General features: G+C 32.7%; 1 protein-coding gene across 3 annotated transcripts in view; it reads left to right on the top strand.

Annotated features, from left to right (window-relative positions):
• The window catches only part of LOC124370566 (UDP-glycosyltransferase UGT5-like), a 40,985-nt gene extending 22,373 nt beyond the window's left edge, over positions 1–18,612 (top strand). Inside the window, exons 1-6 of one of the 3 annotated variants that reach the window (XM_046828858.1) lie at positions 1,184–2,960; positions 5,589–5,832; positions 6,404–7,008; positions 7,084–7,309; positions 10,976–11,195; positions 17,374–18,612. In XM_046828858.1, the coding sequence (XP_046684814.1) occupies positions 5,592–5,832; positions 6,404–7,008; positions 7,084–7,309; positions 10,976–11,195; positions 17,374–17,659 (1,578 nt within the window). In that variant the 5' untranslated portion in view covers positions 1,184–2,960; positions 5,589–5,591 and the 3' untranslated portion in view covers positions 17,660–18,612. Of the gene's footprint in view, positions 1–1,183; positions 2,961–5,588; positions 5,833–6,403; positions 7,009–7,083; positions 7,310–10,975; positions 11,196–17,373 lie in introns of those variants that run through there. The other 2 variants (XM_046828859.1, XM_046828860.1) reach the window with 2 other exon arrangements.
• Positions 18,613–19,616: the final 1,004 nt, after the last annotated feature.

The following is a 19,616-nucleotide window of genomic DNA, read 5'->3' as shown; positions in this document are numbered from 1 at the left end:
AAAAATTATGTTAATTAAAAAAATCCAGTATTTTCAATTATTTAAATATTGAACTTTATTTAGTAAAATGTACCAAAATAACTGTATCACATATGTGAAATACAATGTAATTACATTTGTGTTGAGTTATATAAACAGATTATTACAATTTTATTATTTAAGTCAGTCCTTTTCATCACAAAACATCCAGAAACATAAAATTATGAATTCTGATTATTATTAAGAATTTATGCTAAATTCCTTGTTATATTTTAATTCTACTAAAAAACTAAAACCGGTACAAGGAAGAGTTACGTTCAGGGCCAAAAATAGAGGGTAGCAGGTGTGGGGCTTGTGTCAGAGCAGGAAGTTTTTGGAAATAAGGAAAGTTTACTACTGAGTTTTTGTCTAAAAAATGTTTAGACTTTTAATTCGCTTAATTTTAGTTGTACTTTGTTCATGTATAAATACTATGGACATTAATTTTAGGCTATACATATGGCAATGCACTTGTTATTGCTGCTGAGCAGCATTCATTTATCTAATGTTAAAAAAAAATAATAATATTCTGACTGTACTCTTGTTTTTATTTATATCTCTATTATCCATTCTTATTTATGACAAAATAAAAATACTTGTGATTTCAATTTAATTTAGGTGATTTTATTTTAATTTATTTCAGTGTAAGTGATGGTGAAATTCATCTTTATTTTATTAAGTTTAGCCATATGTCATGCAGCCTTAGCTCTATACTGTTTGGGAGAGTAAATTCATGGTGATCTTTGTGACAATCACTTACATTTTAAATAAAACTTGTATTCATAGAGGTTGCATATGAATACTTTAAAAACAACATTTACAAATATGTGATCTGATTATTCTAAATCTAATGAGCCTCCAGTCTGCAATATGGCCTTGGTCTCTTGTCTGACATAACATCTTGCAGATTTTCCCTGGGTTCTGAAGCTACTTTTAATGTACTTCCTCAAGTATCAGAGAGAGCTTATTTCACCATCTGGGGTTTGACAATTAAGAAATGACTCAAATTCTCAAGTTCTTTGATAACTACTTTAGCTCTTTCACACGCATCTGCTATTAGATAGTGTTTATAATCTAAAAATTATTTATATTGTAATTTTTTTAAAACAGTAACAACATTCAGGATGATTTTATGTTTATTATTGATAAAATAACTATGAATAAGGATTTTATAAATTTTATTTGTTGTTTATAAAAATTGTATTGGTTAGAAGCAAAACGGTTTGATTTTGTATTTAGAATAAAGCAGGAGAGAGTAAAACAGAGCATTAAATGTCAAGGACATTTTTTTCCTAGCACTAGCATTGTATGGAAGGAAGCAGTAACCAGATAACATAAGGGTCCCAGCTGATTCTAACCTTCAAAAAGTTTCTCTCTCTTGTGTAAGCCATCCTCAATAGAAACTGGTTGGAAATATTCTATGCAATCTTCAGTCGTATTTTATCTTGGAAACAGTCACTTTGTGTGATATCTACAAGTAAAGAGTAATTTTTTTAGGTTTATAAAGTTTAATTAAATAATTTTCTTACAAAAATAGAATACAAATTTGTACTATTTTGTTCATTTATGTATTTATGTCTTATAAATACATAAATGAATGATTATCAGAATATCAATACTCAACAAAGGATAAAAATGGGGCCTGCCTTAGTCACTGCTGTATAGAAAGACATTACTTGAGAGTAAACAATTAATTGTTTTTACCGGAACTGTTGGTCGTGCTGAAGGCTCAGCTGAACTTCAAGTACTAATGAGTGTACCGGTTGGAATTTGTCCAGAAATCAAGTTGTGATCACTTTCATGGTCCACTGTGTTTAGGAAGAACCACTGGATATTTATATCAGAGTTCTTTAAAATTTTTCTGTGAAATTTGTTTTAGGATTAACAGAAATATGAATCTTTGTAAATATGAGGTTGCACTTGTACTGGGTTTCACTATTCAATACCAGAATGGCATACAAACCTTTGTTTGGTATATAGTAAAACATGTGTTGCCTTTAGTTCAAATACACATCAAAGAATATAACATGTCATTTTGTATGAACTTTTTATTTGAATGTCTAGTAATAAAACACATTTTATTTTAATAAATTTTCATTTTAAATTAACATAAACTATTTGTTATTATTAGTGTTTATTAAACGTTTCTATAAAGATAATATCTAGTTTTATATTAATAATATTAGGTATATATTACGGTGTAGTGAGTGAGGTATAATAATAAATTATTGTTTTATACACTGTTAGAGTTTAAAATTTTGCACTAACAATTTAAGGGTTACTTTTATTAACTACTAGCTGTTACATGCGGCTTCGCATGCAAAGTTCAAAATCAAAGTCCTTATAGTACTCAGTAAACACTTATTATGAAATATCATGACCCTACAAAATTTTTCAAACTTAATCAGACTACATAGATTTAGCTAGCATATAAAGCTGTAACATGACTTTCAGTACTGTCTTTGGTTTCTGCCACAATAAAATGGTTTTGAACATATGAATTTTTTAGTAAATACCAGTTAGAATAACAACAAAATTTATTGTCCAAATTAAGATTCACTCCCTTATTGGTTGCAGTAATTATAAGTAAAAACACTAATTTATAATACATTAGATATAAATAAAACTAGCAGTATGACTTGAAAACAAGGTCTCATTTTATTCAAAGAATGCCGTTCATGTTATCTTTTATGTAATAAGTTTGTAAATTAGCTTTGTCATTGTTTTTTATTCAGTTTTATCTGTTTTGTTCCCAAAATGTTTACAGTGTGCTACTTGATAAGAAGGATACTTGACCGAAAAGAAAATGGAGGGGATTGGTGAAGAGAGGGTAGAGTAGTCTTCAATCTGTAGAGACCTTGAGAAGATATTGGAGATTATTGTATTAAATTACCTCATATGAGTGTGGCCTGCATTCAGCTGTAGCTCAGCTTTTAATACAAGTAAGGTTTGTCACATAACCTAAAATGCACTTGATTAACATGAATTGTCGGATAAAAATACCCAGATAGAAAACATTTTAAAGATAATTTCTGTTATTATTGCTTTTAGTATATATTATATTTAACCTTCTTATAATAAATAATAGCAATCAGGGTTAATGTTATGAATTTACTTTATACAGTAAGAAACAAAAAAATTATTATAGAGATATCATGAATTTTTATTGGAACATACTAAAACACTTTTGTCTTAAACTAAAGATAAAAGTACTACTGAAGTATAATGTATAGACGAATGGAGTTAGGAATTATAATGTTCAATTAAAATTATTGTCTGGATTGTTGTTTTTAACTGCCTTATAAGTTAACCTACCTTTTTGGCTGATTTGTTATGAAAACTTGGTTGTATTAGTAGATTAGAATCCTTCTTGGGAAGAGGTAAGTTGTTTTCCTCAGAACATTTTTTAATAAATAGGCGCAAACAATGTTGTTAAGAGTTCTTTAAAAACAAGTTTTAGTTTTTCACTATTAATAGTAATAGCAAACAGTAGAATGGATTTAAAACTTTTGTAACAACTACTAATTGTTATATAGTTACTGAGATTTATCAACTTTATAGTGTAAAAATAGCAATGGGGGCATAATGGCTCCTTTAGAGAATGAGGATATCAAAGGGAGGTTTAGTTTTTATTTATTTTATCCTGAGAGTAGGCTGGCAAAATGCAATGTTATTTCTGGCTCTTCCTTTTTCTCTTGTTTTTTGTAGGATTTTACCACTCTATAAGTGTACTGTATGGAGAAACTTGTGCCAGTGCTCCATATTTCTGTAATCATCTATAAGTAAGTCCACCCCCTTGAACTCCCATTTCAGTTACAACTTTTATTTGTTTTTAAAATGTTCATTTAAAGTAATCAAACTAAACACAGTTCCAGCATGAATCTGGCTCCTAACATTTTCCTTTCCCTTTCATATTCAGAAAAAATAAAAATGTTTGAAATGAAATAAAAAATATGGTTAGCTGCTGCCTTTTTCAAATTAAATGATATTTTGAAAAATGTAGATACTTGCTGCAAGTCACTGTTTATATATTTTGCCTCTATAAATATTAACTCCAAATTGAACTGGTTGGTTAATGACAAAGAATTAATCAAGATTCAACAGTTGTTGCCTTTGGACATGCTGACATACAAATCAATTGATACAATTTGTGATGACACCACAGCTGTTAATTATCCAGCAGAGTTTTTAAACTCATTCGATTTACCAGGCATGCCACCACATAATTTACAGTTAAAGGTCGGATCTCTAGTTATTTTCCTTCGTAATTTGGACCCACCAGGTTGTGCCACAGCACACGATTAATTATTAAAAAAAGAATGAAAAACATTGTTGAAGCCGTCATTTAAAATGGCAAATTCCAATGTGAAAAAATATTACAACTATGCATCCCTATTGTACCCACTGATGTGTCAAGTCAATTTAAACATTTTCAATTCCCAATAAGATTGGCATATGCAATGACTATCAAAAAATCTCAAGGCCAAACGTTGTCTGTTTGTAGGTTAGGTTTGAGCACACCATGATTTCACTTGGACAATTATACATGGCGTACTCTCGAGTGGGCAAACCATCCAGTTTGTTTGTGTTAGCTAAAGATGGGCTAACAAATAGTATTGTACACTCTATTGCGTTCAGGGATTGATGTAATTAGTAAAATTATCATAAGTATCATATATGAATATAATTATCAATACAGAATAAAATTTAATAAAATGAGAAAATATGAATGCTTAATGTTTTGCTATTTTTATATTCTGTCATCGTTTACAGCACTCCATGCTTCTTCCACTCATACACCACATCCTCGCATACTTACAATAATTTGTTCATTTCTTTCTATTAAAGTAATCTCTAACATGAATTTATATGGTAAAATAACGTTTGCCAGATCAGCTAGTTTATTTATAAACTTTTGAATGGGGAGTAGTTTTTAGCTCCCAAGGGGTAATATTCATTGAAGTTATACAGAAATTTTTGGTAAATGCTACCATTAGGACAACTGCAATAGCTTAATTTTGTATATAAAATCGGCAATGCATATAATGGAATAAAATTATAGTAGATATAGGATTTTAAATGTTTGAAGTCACATGCATAGAAATGTTTGTAATTTATTAATTCTGCATTTATACGTCTATCTTGTCATGTTCAAACTAGGTTGTCCAGGAGACTCTTACTATAGTATTCTTGATTATACTGAAATTGTAGCATATTATTGTATAACATTACAAATACCATATCATCACTCTGTCTATGAAACACAACAATGAAACTATAAATGTACACTCTTCCAAATACATTTAATAATTTTATTTATAAATGATTAAATGAACGTGTATATGAAACCTTTCATAGAATCAGAAAATACTCACATACAATCAACCGTGCAAATTTTGTAAGAAGTAATCATAATGTTCAAAAATACTTTAATGATGTGCACTAAAATGAAAAATGTTTTTTAGGCAGCATTGTAATAGATAGAATAAACCTAGACAAAATGTAATTCAGAGAGACAACATATCATCCTTAAGTAAAATTTAGATAGCTAATTTTAATGTTTTTATTAGGTCATGAAAGGTTCGTTTCTGCTGTCAGTCGTGCTTCTCCAAGCACTGGGCTGTGGTCTTGGGGCAAGGATACTGGTTGTGCTACCGTTTCCTGCCAGGAGTCACTTTTTCTTCTTGTCAGCCATCTTGAAAGCCTTGTCTCAGAGAGGACATCACATTGTTGAATATAGCCCCTTCCCTCCTAGTAAACCTCTTCCTAACTACACCCACGTTGAGGTCCATACATTCCTTGAGGATCTTGTCAGTGAGTGAGAGAATTATGATTTAAATAGTATTAATCACTAGTAATTTATATCTGTGGTATTTATTTCTATATATTCTTTGGCAACTACAAGTGATTTAAGAATGTTTTAACTATAATTGCTAATGTTGTGTTTAATTTTATTCACTTTGTTCACTGATGTTAACCCTAGATTGTGTGATAACCATCTGATAAGGCTCAACATTTTCCATTGTTTTTAAGTTTTCAGATCTTTTAGAAAGTAATTTAATATAATATTAAGTTGAAAGTGAGTTCCTGTTTGCCACATTTTATAAGAGCTCTAAGACGCACTTCTTTGATATTTACAAGTTGTTTTTAACATATTACTGTCCTCCTGTAGGATTTAAATTGTCCAGAGGTTTAGTTTATCAATGTTTTTAAAATTTCAAACACTCTCACCAACTCTTTAGTAGATATTGAGGTTAAAAAGGGGATTTCAGTTTTATGGGGAGTAATTTAAGAAGTAAGGTTAGCCTCAGTGAAGTGTTTAGAAGTTTAAAAAAATTTCAGATCCCCTTGAAGAACATAATCATAAACGTTTTTATTGTTACAGATGATTGGAGTTTTGAAGAATTTGAGGAAATGGCCCAAAAGGACCAGCCGGTTGTTGGTTTAGGATTTATGAGTATATGGAACATTTCAAGTGCAGTGTGTGCAGAAGCATTTCAACATGAAAACTTTAAAAAACTTATCAACTCCAATGAAAAATTTGATCTTGTAATCACAGAATCTTCATTTGGACAAGAATCAATGCTTGTTTTTGGACACAGATTTAGTGCACCAACAGTGACTCTGCAGACATTCTCCTCCTGGAGTGGTATTAACAAGAATGCAGGAAATGCCTTATCAATCGCTTTCATCCCTGATATCATCTCATATATAGCCTCCGATCAAATGTCTTTCCATGAGAGATTCTTGAACTTCATCTCTACTGTGACGACCCTCTTTATGTACTACAATCACCAGCTTCCATTACAAGACAATGTACTGAAAGAGAACTACAAGATGGATGCTCCCCCTGTAGCTGACATGGTTAGCAATGTCTCGCTGTACCTCATCAACACTCATCCTACTGTGGAGTATGCGCAACCTTACACTCCAAATATCATTCCTGTTGGAGGAATTGTAATAGAACCTGACAGAACATCTCTTCCTGAGGTGATTTTCTTTCTGCTTCCTTTATAAATCCTTTGAGAATAAAATGTCTCAACTCACAGCTGCCTCTTTTTTCAGGACATCAAGAAATTCATGGATGGAGCGTCCAAAGAGGGGGTGATTTACTTCAGTTTGGGAACCTTAGTGCCTATTCATCGTATGCCAAAAGAAAAATTGCAAATGTTTGTGAATGTCTTCAGTAAACTAAAACAAAAAGTGCTGTGGAGGATTAATCTTGACACCATACCTGGCCTCTCTGCTAATGTGAAGTTAACAAAATGGGTTCCTCAACCAGGGGTCTTAGGTAAGATGTAACCTGTTTAGACTAAAGTTAGTACAACTTTTGTACACATCTATCTATCTATATATATATATATATATATATATATATAAATGAATGTTTGTGTGTTTGTCCTTTATGGAATCGCAAAATATTAGACAGACCATTATGAAAATTTGTATGTATACATATTTTTCCACGGAGAAGGTTTATAAGCTATGCCCATTGATGTAACTCACCACCAAGCGGCGCTGCAAGAGATGAAAGGTTTAAAAGCGTCTGCACACTATAAACTGCAATTACGAGACAGTTACATATATTACATAGCCAAACACTATTTGAAGGCGCTAAGTTATGATGTATATTTGTCTTGGAGATAAATTTCTGGTTGAACTTAAAGCTTGAGTGTTAAACCACTTTATAATAAAGTACATGTACGTATACAATGGCTATAAACATATACAGATTTTCTTGATCGTGGCAACAAAGCAAACTCTACATCGGCGTTGGAAATATAATTTACTTGAGCCAGAAGTGCACATACACAGGTAACGCTTACGAAAAGCGTGCGAAGCCGCAGGAAACAGCTAGTAAAATATAATTATATCATTATTTACTGGTATCGGGTGACCAACATCAATATATTTTGTGCAAGAATTAATATGTTGTCTCTGGTTAATGATAGGTTAGCATCTCAATTTATCATCCTGAGGGCCAAGTAGGAATGCTGAATAAGGACTGTATACAGGAACGGCAAAACTATCAGACGTTTTTAAATTTATAATATTTTAAATATTTATGAACATTTCTGCATGTTTATTGTTTCTTAAATAGTAAAGGAGATGTAAATTAGTGAAAAATGTAATAAAAAACACAAATGGAATGATTTACAAGTGGAAAATGGCATCAAATTAATGGTTTATTTATTACCGTGTATAATTGTCTCAGTAAAGCTATTAAACACTTTTCAAATCATCTCATTTGGTATTAAAGCAATTACTGTGTGACAGGGTTTATTTGCGTATATTTTTGAAGTCACAAAAGAAAAAAGACACAAATACAGAAATCAGGCTAACATGTGGCTAAAAAAAATACATTACCATTTCAAAAGATGATATGGCCACAAAATCTTCTAAAGTAATCCAAGCAAAATGTGATGTATGGGCAGTTGCTTTGTCTTTCAACCAAATTATTTTAAAGCTATTCATTGTCTTTTCAGTTTATAGGAAAAGCTGGTCCAAAATTCTCAGGTAACGTTCTTGTTTTAACTGTACAGTTTGCCCATTTAATGGAAAAAATTATGCATATCTTGGTTAACCCATACTACTCTATAATTTTGGCACTATGCAGAGGGCGCATGATATTTATGCGAATTTGAATCCAACCAATACCAATCATTGTTTTATTGATGTGCCCATTAAAATAAAAATTAACACCCATTTCAATAATTTTGTCATTACTTAATACTATCCATTCAATCAATCATCATCTGTCCAGAAACTTTCTGATTTACTTTGTAGAATCATCACTTTTAAAATATCCAAACACCTGATGTACACAGGACCTAGGTATTCTGACATCAAAAGTAAGTTTGAAAATGCACTATTCCCCATTATTCTTCTTCACACAACTGCTCAACTGTACCCAGACAAAACTTGTTAGATACTTTAGCAAGTATACTTTTGAATGAAACCACATGCCTCAAAGCAGTTAATAAAACCTTTGCAAATCTGTATTAAATGATAACAATTTTATCAAACAAACATTTTGGTTTGTTTTTTCTTATTTTTCCAGTGTGTTGTGCTCTGTTACATTCTCCAACCCATGTATGATAGATTCTGATGCTTTATTATTTAGTGTAATAGAAGAAGTTGGTTGTAATTTAATTTTTTTGTACATTAGTATTACCCTCTACAATAACGGTTTTTGTTTCAGTTTGGAATCAATGCCCATCAATTTAATAGTGTGTAGATCTCATACTCTTTTTACTCATGTTCAAAATGTAAGAGTTGAGCGAAATGTAAATTTATACCCTCCTATATACAGGGTGATTGAAAAGTAAGATGCACCCCCTCTTTACTTGTTTATTATTTTAGATATGTGAAATCTGTTTGTGGCACTCTTACTACCTACAAAGGGTTACACTAATAATGATAGTTTTCAAAGTTTTGACTGTCAGGGGAAGTGGGGTGGTGGTTAACTAAAAATTTTCAACTACCACTTATAGTCATGTAAAATATAATTTTAAAGGTCTTGGTTAGTCAATATCAAATACACTTAAAGAATTGAAATCGAACCACCCTAAAAAAATGGCAGCCCAAAACGTAACTGAATATTATTGTGATTCATAACGTAGAAACTAATGCCTAATTTAACAAATAATGAAAAATCAAGTAAGACAAAACTTAATTGCAGATAAGTATTGTCTTATTAGAAAGGGAGCAGTTGGGAAAAATAATACCCTCTTGCTTATCTGATTCTTAACTTGTGCAATGCTTTTATCCAATCAGTTTCCCAAAAATCAGTTCGCTTGAAAGGTCTTGCTTATTTTAGTTACCAAATACTGAGTTTCTACTGAGTTTAGTTGTAGTTTTTAATTCACAGTGTGATGTAGCTATATTATTATTACGATAACACCCCAAACTTAATGTTTTAATGTGTAATCCAGTAACTCCTGTTTTGGAACGAATCAAAATAGATATAAAAACAGCTGAGCATTATTGGTCAGCTGAGCATTGTTGGTCAGCTGAGCATTGTTGGCAGAATTGAGATAACTTTTTAAACTTTGAAGAAGTAGTTATGCTTTTTAGTATACATGTTTGGTTTCCCAATGTGTTTTATAACCTATGTTTGGGTTACCTTCATTTATTGAGAACTGAATATAGTAGGCCTGATTACTTATGCTAAAAGGTACCAGGGATACCTCAGATATGGTGATAATCGAATAATACAGAGATTGCAATAAAATATTGTAATTAACAGAAAACCCTAATATTTATTAATAAAACTTGTTAATTTATATAATAAATTACTATATTACTCTCCCTTACACAGAATAAAAATTATAGGAAATGTTACTTGCCAAAGATTTTTGCTATAAGCTCTTGCCTCTTTTCTTGACTGCAATATTGCACCAATGCTGAATGAATATTTCATCTTGCGCAGTGCCCCCCCCCCTCTTGCTGATTGATGTAACCTTTAGCTGCTTCCAAGACCATCAACTATTATATTGTCTCCTTCCTTCATTTTGATGATAGTTGACCACATCGGTCATATCCTTGTTTGTCATTTGGTAATGTTGGTTGTCAGTATGTCACTCTTTGATGTTTCATTGATAATAGTTATTTATTACCCAGCTGTAACCAAAGGCACATTTTAACCCTGTATCCTAATTGCTTGAACTAGCAATGGCCAGTATAGCCATGCAAAACACATAAGGCGCTGTAACGTTCCATACCTTCGCACATCAAAAACAACTTAACAGATTTTCACTAATAATAAGTTTTTTTAATTAAGTTACCTTGCATAATCAGTCTACTGGTTACTGTATAGCTAATACTAGAAATGTAATGTGAACAGGACATAGGAGGTTAAACATAACAAAATTGGCATTTTGAAGAAAACTAGGAAATTACCATTTATATAAATCTAAAACTATAATATACTATTTTAATTTTTTTGTTATTTCAGCTCATCCAAATTGTGTTTTGTTCTTGACACATGGGGGGCTGTTTGGACAACAGGAAGCCATCCATGCAGGAGTACCAACTGTTAATATTCCGTTTTTTGGAGATCAGCCATACAATGCCAAGTTTGCGGAGCATCGTGGCATCGGAGTCAAACTTATGTTTAACGATTTGTCCGATGAAACTATCTCCACTGCTATTAGAACCGTCCTGGACAATCCAAAGTAAGCCGTAGCCATAAAGATAATAGTGGGATACCAAAAATACAATTCAGCCATTTGTAAAGTTATCAAGAATGTACAATTAATTTTATATTAATCAATATTCAAATCAATTCTTAAGTAACATTGTCAGTTCCTTTTACTTATTAAAATACCAATGATATTTTCAATCTAACCCTTATATACAGGGTGAGTCATAAATATGGTAAAATATTTTAAGACGTGATTGTAGAGCTAAAAATAAGAAAAAAATGTTATATAAAGGTAGGTCCGGAAACGCTCCATTCGTGAGTAATGGCTGGCGAAAGATTTTGCTTTGTTTTCAGTTCACCTGGTAAAATTAAGTGATTCTGAAATGTTTTGTTCTTACTTTTTAATTCAAATAAGGTGGATTTATAAAAAAAATCACCTTAAAAATAAAATACAACCACTCTAGAGGTTGTAGTGTGAACAGTTTTTGAGAAAAAGTATGAAATTCGCCAAAAATCTATTAACAAAAATACCGTCTTAAATGTTTGATGTCCAATAACATTGTTAAATGACCAATAAACAAATTGTTTTTCCTAATACAGATTGTAGAGAATTTTATTCTGAAAACAACCATAATAAGCAAAGTTGTAAAATGTGTAAAAAAGCTATGAAATTGACTCCTCATGTATTACACTACACAACAAACTTTTGCTGTTTTATAATAAGGAATTAGTATCTGATTGGTAACAGCTGGTAATAATTAATCATTTAAACAACAGCTGCTTAAACATTTTTAAATAATACATAATCAGCTGGGGATTTATTATTAGATGACATATGTCACCTCATTGTTGAACAAAACAACAAACTTTAAAGATACTGTATGTTTGTGTTAAGTATTCTAACCAGTTATTTTCATCCATTTTATTAGTGATTTTGTGTTGTGTGTTTCATTTATTAAAAATGGAAGGTAATATTCATGTGTATTCAAACTCTGAATTAGCAGACATGCATTTAATGTATGGTTTGGGACGCTGCAATAGTACTGCAGCAAGACGTCTGTATCAAGAGAACTTTCCTAACCGCAGGTGTCCAAGCGCAAAATTCTTTGCCACTATTCATCAACGCCTATCTGAAACAGGATCTTTGAAGTCTTCAGAGCATAGTAATGAAGGCATCGCCCGATCATGTAAGACTGTTGAATTAGAAGAGTTGGTTCTTAATGAAATTTCTGATTATCCTGAAAAGAGCACTAGAGAATTGTTACTACAGTTCAATGTCAGCCAATCTAGTATTCGGAGAATACTACACAAGTACTAGTTACACCCATACCACTTCCAGCATGTCCAAACTCTTTTGCCACAAGACTTAGTTCCCCGTGTTGTTTTTTGTCAATGGCTTCTCGGAAAATGTGCTGATTCAAACTTTTTAAATACAATTTTGTTTACCAACGAGGCTCACTTTACAAGGACAGCTATCATTAACTTCCATAACAACCACACTTGGGCAGACAGAAATACTCATGCTATCAAACCTAATTGCCCACAACATCAGTTTTCAGCAAATGTTTGGGCTAGAATCTTAGCAGATCATTTAGTCGTATTCGTGCTTCCTCCCTGGCTTAATGGCTGGGTGTACTTGAACTTTTTAAGAGACGAGCTACCTAACCTGCTTGATGATGTACCTCTACATTTGCGCCAAAACATGTGGTTTATGCATGACGGGGCACCTGCCCACTACTCTCTGGCTGTTCGTGGACACCTAAATGAGAGTTTCACAAATCAATGGATAGGCCGAGGTGGACCAGTTTCATGGCCAGCAAGATCACCTGACTTAAATCCTTTGGAATTTTACCTTTGGGGACATTTAAAAACATTAGTTTACTCTTCCCTATTAGATACCATTGAAGAACTCCGATTAAACATTTCTAATGGAATAGAAACCGTTAAGCAGACACCTGGAGCTTTTGAACGGGTCCGAAACTCGATGAGAAGACGCCTGAACACGTGCATTTTGAACAACGGAGGTCATTTTGAGCATCATCTTTAATCTTCCTGTAAAACTTAAATCGATTGTAGATATGTGTCGATTATATTTTCATAAGCTTGTGTTTTGTGATATTTCTCGATACAAACGCCAAAGGGAAGCTAAGTATATAGCCTATAGAAACTTTCGAGATTTCGATATGGAGAGTTTTATTGATCTTGCATCAAACACTAACTGAAACGAGATTAAAGATTTAAAGTGTATCAATGAAATGACCGAAAAACTTACAAAAGCTATAATAAATATCTTTGACATATGTGTTCCGTTAGTTAGAAAGCGTGTCACTAAAGATAGAGCACCATGGCGTGACAATTACATAAAAAGACTAACCGTAATGAAAAATAAATTGAGGAACGATGTGTAAAAACAAAATGCCCCACCATTAAGCAATCTTATTGGAAATTGAGAAATAATTTAAACAATGCCATAATGCTTGCAAAGAAAAATTATTTCAAAAAAAATTTAGATCTGAAAAATCCTAAAGCTTTCTGGAAGGCGATGCGAAGAGAAGGAGCGATGAATACTGGTCAAGATAATACGAATACCTGCAAAATAACTCCAGATGTATTGAACACTTACTTTGCTCAAATGGGTGCAGGAAACACCTCAAGTACAGATATGCTTAATTTTTATAAAAATAACTCACACAGTGAAACCAGGAGTGATTTTAAATTTAGGCAAGTGAGTGAGTATGGAATAAGACAAGTAATAAACAGCATTTCTTCATCAGCTTTCGGAGTAGATGGTATATCCATCCATATGGTGAAAGGCTTAAGTCCATACTGTTCTGGAGTAATTACTCACCTTATCAATAAATCACTGATGGATGGTTGTTATCCGACGGCATGGAAGAAAAGCGTCGTGGTTCCAAAGTACGCTCCTCAAAGTACCAAATGCTTCTACTGCCTCTCAGTTTAGACCTATTTCTTTACTCCCAACTATATCAAAGGTGATGGAAAAGGTCGTGACAGAACAAATTATTTCATATATTGAAAATGAGAAAATCGTGTCCGAAACACAGTCAGGATTCAGGAGAGGCTTCAGCACTTGCTCTGCACTTTTAAATATGGTCGATGAAGTCTGCAGGGCCAGAAATAACAAAATGTGCAGTGTCGTAGCTGCCCTGGACTACAGACAAGCCTTTGATTCGGTAAATCATGATGTCTTACTAGCAAAGTTGAAATTTTACGGGTTCGATGATTTGTCTCTGAGGTGGTTTTCATCGTATTTGAGAGGCAGGTCTCAAGTGACAAAGGTTGATGGTCAGTTTTCAGAATGGTTACCTAAAGCTGTAGGAGTTCCCCAGGGGAGTTGTTTGGGGCCAATTCTGTTTATTTTGTATGTTGCAGGTTTGGACAGCCAGTTAAATTTCTGTTCATTGCATGCCTATGCAGATGATTGTCAACTCTTGCTATCTTACCATCCCTCAGAGGCAAACGAGGCTTGTATTCAGCTGAGAAATGATTTGTTAGCAGTTAGTAAATGGTCAGAATATCACGGTCTCAGGCTGAATCCTGAAAAGTGTTCGGTCATGCACTTTGGTAAACAGACCCTAAATGCTGATATGGGAAATATTTCGCTCAATAGTGTTGATTTATTAAGGTGTGATAGGCTGAAGATTCTTGGAGTCAGCATAGACTCGGAGCTTACTTTCAATAGCGAGATTGAGTTGATACATCGTAGAGTTATGTGCAAACTTAGGATGCTTTACAGGCTGAAGAATATTCTTCCCGAGGCTGCAAAGTTGCAACTTGTGCAGGCCTTTATTTTCCCTATAATCGAATATTCACTTCCCGTGTTTGGTTACAGCTTGAGTCAGGAACAACTTACAATTCTTCATAGGCTCCAAAACTGTGCAGTAAGGTTTACTTACAATATTCATAAATTTGACCATATTACAAGTTACCGCCGGAAAGCAAGTGTGTTAACATTACTATTAAGGAGATTTGTAGGAGACAAACTGTCACCATAGTCCACAAGGTTCTTGACACTGGTAGACCTGCGTACCTGAACAAAAGATTGATGTTGCGGTCGGCGGTCAGGGGAACGTCATACTCGGCAGGACGCCATGCTGCAACTGCCGAGGGTTCACCTGGAGAGGGGCAAGAGGGGATTCTCGTACTTTGGACCCAAGGAATACAATGCCCTACCACCTGCTGTTAAAACCCTACCCTTAAGAAGTTTTAAAAGGAAGTTAAAAGAAATTAATTTAAGTTATTAGGTAGCCACTTTTGTATACTTTATTTTATGCTGTTTCAGCTTATTATGTAATTGACCTGAGTTAATTTGAAAAGCAGTTTGTAAATACTGAAATTCGCTTGAAAATAAAGTCATTATTTATTTTTATTTATATGTTTATTGTATTTAAAAATACAATTTCGAACTAAAAAAAATGTTTGTTTTTCACTAGCTGTTACCAATCAGATACTCATTCCTTATTATAAAACAGCAAAAGTTTGCTGTGTAGTGTAATACGTGAAGAGTGAATTTCATAGTTTTTTTACACATTTAGTTAACTTTGCTTATTATGGTTGTTTTCAGAATTAAATTCTCTACAATCTGTAGTAGGAAAAACAATTTGTTTATTGGTTATTTAACAATGTTATTGGACATCAAGCATTTAAGACGTTATTTTTGTTATTAGATTTCTCGAAAATTTCATACTTTTTCTTAAAAACTGTTCACACTACAACCTCTAGAGTGGTTGTATTTGATTTTTCAGATGATTTTCCTTATAAATCCACCTTATTTGAGTTAAAAAGTAAGAACAAAACATTTCAGAATCACTTAATTTCACCAGGTGAACTGAAAACAAAGCAAAATCTTTCGCCAGCCATTACTTACGAATGGAGCGTTTCCGGACCTACCTTTATATAACATCTTTTTCTTATTTTTAGCTCTACAATCACGTCTTGAAATATTTTACCATATTTATGACTCACCCTGTATTTTCACCTGTTATACTAAAAAATATTTTAAAGCTGTTTTTGAGGAAAATTCCTTTAGAGAATTCTATGAGACATCCAAAATCCTATCTCTATTCTTGGTTGGAAAAAATATCCCATAAGTAAGCTTAAGACTTCTTAGAGTGATGTTTCTAATGCTCATAGTTTAGTCCTTAAAAAATAATCCTAGCTGATGTCCTTGATTATTCTGGAAGCTGATCTGTTACTGTAAGATGTGGTATTGAACATGTTATAACACGTCAATACTCTACTTTAGGTACCTATAGAATACAACAGATATTATTTACAACCATTTCTCACTCTTAAATGTCACCCAAACTCAATCTTTGCTCTTGGAAAAGAAACTTAAACCATTAACTCTCATTCTGTCACACCTTCTTCATGTGGGATCCATGTCCTATATGTATGTCCATATGTTGATCTCTACTTTAATTTGATCTGTGGACAGAATTGCTACCATACATGGAAGTATAGATAGTATAGCAAAAATAATTAAATTCCTAGGGTTTTAGTTAAGAAACAGTGTGCACTTTCTGAAGATGTTTGTGGAAAACAGCTTCCACAGTGGGTGGTGGGGGGGGGGAGAATGTTCCATTTTTATCATGAGAGACTTACGGTATGTCTTTATATGTTTATCAGTATTACTCTTCTGCCACATGGTTTTGTTTGCTGTATATGTTTTATTATGAAGAAGGTAGGAGCACATGCACACTACATATCACATAACAGGCTTGAATGAGGTTGCTTGTGAAACTTCAAATCTATAGCTCTTTTCATTCTCGAGATGTCCCAGATAGATGGACATATAATAATTCAGAAGAGAAATTTTGAATTCCCCGACAGACAGAAAGAGAAATTTGTCAGTTACTGAGACATTGGCTTCAATAACACAGCTAAATGCCATGATTGGACACGCACCATTATAGAACTCAATCTTGTCTAATTATAAATGAAGTTTTATGCCAAATTTATAGATAAAACCTTTCTTGAGATATCTCGCCACGTGATACATTAAAATTTGTGTTCGTTGATTTGACCCAATATGTGCATTTTGACTCAATCGGTAATGCACACATCTCTTAATATTTCTATCAAATTAATACAAAGTAGGATAAAATCAGTGTGGCTGTGCATATAATTTGTTTATTGTGCAGGATACTGGCAGTAGTGGGTTAAAAAATCCTTATATTTTGTTCCAGGTACAAAGAGAATGCTCAGCGAATATCTCGTATATTCCGGGACAGACCAATGTCCCCAGCTGACTCAGCAGTGTTCTGGGTGGAGTATGTGCTGAGGCATAGAGGAGCTCATCATCTGAGATCTGCAGCCACACAACTGTCCTGGTACCAGCTGGCTCTCCTGGACATCCTGGCAGTTTTCATGGCTGTCATTGTCATCCTTTGCTTTGTCTTAAGGAGGATATACTCATTATTGTTCGTCTGGAAGAAACAACCTAAAGTGACAAAAAAGAAAAAGGAAAATTAAGATAACACCACCTTATGAAGACTACAAAGTATTCGAGTCTTCTTCCAAATGTGTCCCTTGAAGCTAAACACTCTGAATACAAAATCGAATTTTGAAATAATTAATCATGTAGATTCTTTAATCTAAAGAAGTGTATTATAGTTAGTTTACTGAACTTTCTTATTATGGTAACAATAACCCATAAGGTTGAAGTCAATTATGGCATAAACTTTGGCGAGTGATTTCAATTTTAATGAGGCATGTTCTGATATAGTTCTTTACATTGATTTTAGCTAACACTGTGCTACAAATTACACACAGTGAGTATGGAAAAGATGTTCATTATCAACATTTAAAGTGAAAGCTATATGTTATATTCTTCATAACACATTATTTTATCTTTAACTACTAGATTTTTTAAGAAAATGAGCCTCGCATCCATATGAAGATTGTGTGGCAGAAACATAGTATTTGATTATGTGTGGCATTTGAATGTTTCTGTTGTGTGTCCCTTGATAGCAAAAACAGGATGTTTCAAGTGCCTTCATATTTTAACATTGGATGAGATCTTATAATGAATGTTTTAAAATGTAATGTTGTTGTTGATCTTGGAATGTTGTAAAAATTAAAGGTACCATAATACACAAGAGACCTGTCACAAGACTGAAACAAAATAATTGTTGAATAACACATGAAATCAGGTAGAAAATAATTGTTAGTAATATAAGATGTCCTTATTAGCAATGAGATATTTAGGGAGTTCTTTACTATCTACTTGTTTTAAATTAGTTAAATAATTGTCTTTCCATATAAAGAGGTTTTTTTAAGATAATGAGGTAAATGTGGGAAATGGAGAAGTTATTCAAACCTCTAAAGTACCTCCCAGGTTTAATTCTAGATAACAGTCAAATTGTATACTCTGTATTCTGAAGACATGACTTAAAGAGATTATAATCTAGAAAATTCAATCCAGAGTAGACTTATAATCTGTTTCATTTCCTACTGAGGAATTACCTACAGTAGAGTCCCGTTAATCCGACCTAATTGGGACCGAGCCCTATTCGGATTATGTGATTGTTCGGATTAGCCAGAATTACAGAAAAATACGGTTTTAAACTTGAGAATAGGTCTATTTTGTTATAGAATTATCAACATTGTTTATTAAAACATGTTTTCTGACTGTTGCATTGTATTTCTTGACAAATAAACGTGTTTGCGAATACTAAGCACATTTACCGTATTTAGTGTGAGAGTTCTATTGTTAAGCAATGTGAGCTTGCTGGATATTGTACGGGTCCACGCATCATCCAATAGACTCTCTTCAATGCGACAGAAGACAATAATTGAATTTATGTCTTTTAACAATTAATATTGTAATCAATAATAATATCAGTACTGTACGTCCAATTTTTGTTTGATTTCACTTCTTAATACAGTAATTTAACTCATACTTAACCTATAAGTTTCAATTTGGTACTGTATTTAACTTCATTATTTATGTACTGTACCGTACACAATTTGTCTTAATAAAATACTGTATGTCTATTTAATTAAAGTTTTCTTTGTTTATATACGAAATGGTGCACCCATTTTCATTTTTTAAGTAATTAGTTCCTATAACTGTTCATTATCGTTATAAATAATTCCTCCTGGACCTGTTCGGATTAACCGATGTTCGGATTACACGTGTTCGGATTAGCGGGACTCCACTGTACTTATTAGTAATCCAGCAGTAATGTAAAACTTTAATGTAAGTTGCGCTAGGTCTTCATCGGCTTATTCAGTACAATTTGTTGTTTTTTCTAATAAATATTCTTCTGGATCAGAATGATACTTTATTTACTAACTGTCATGACATTACACAACTTAAATAATAAATAACAAAAATACAAAAGTAACATAATTATAGTACTATATAAAACAATGTGAAAAAATGATTATTAAATATTATTAACCCTTTAAGGAGTATGGATGTCAT

Source organism: Homalodisca vitripennis, unplaced genomic scaffold (assembly GCF_021130785.1).
Source record: "Homalodisca vitripennis isolate AUS2020 unplaced genomic scaffold, UT_GWSS_2.1 ScUCBcl_297;HRSCAF=1987, whole genome shotgun sequence".
Classification (NCBI taxonomy): Eukaryota; Metazoa; Arthropoda; class Insecta; order Hemiptera; family Cicadellidae; genus Homalodisca; species Homalodisca vitripennis.
This window is presented reverse-complemented; position numbering and strand designations above follow the sequence as displayed.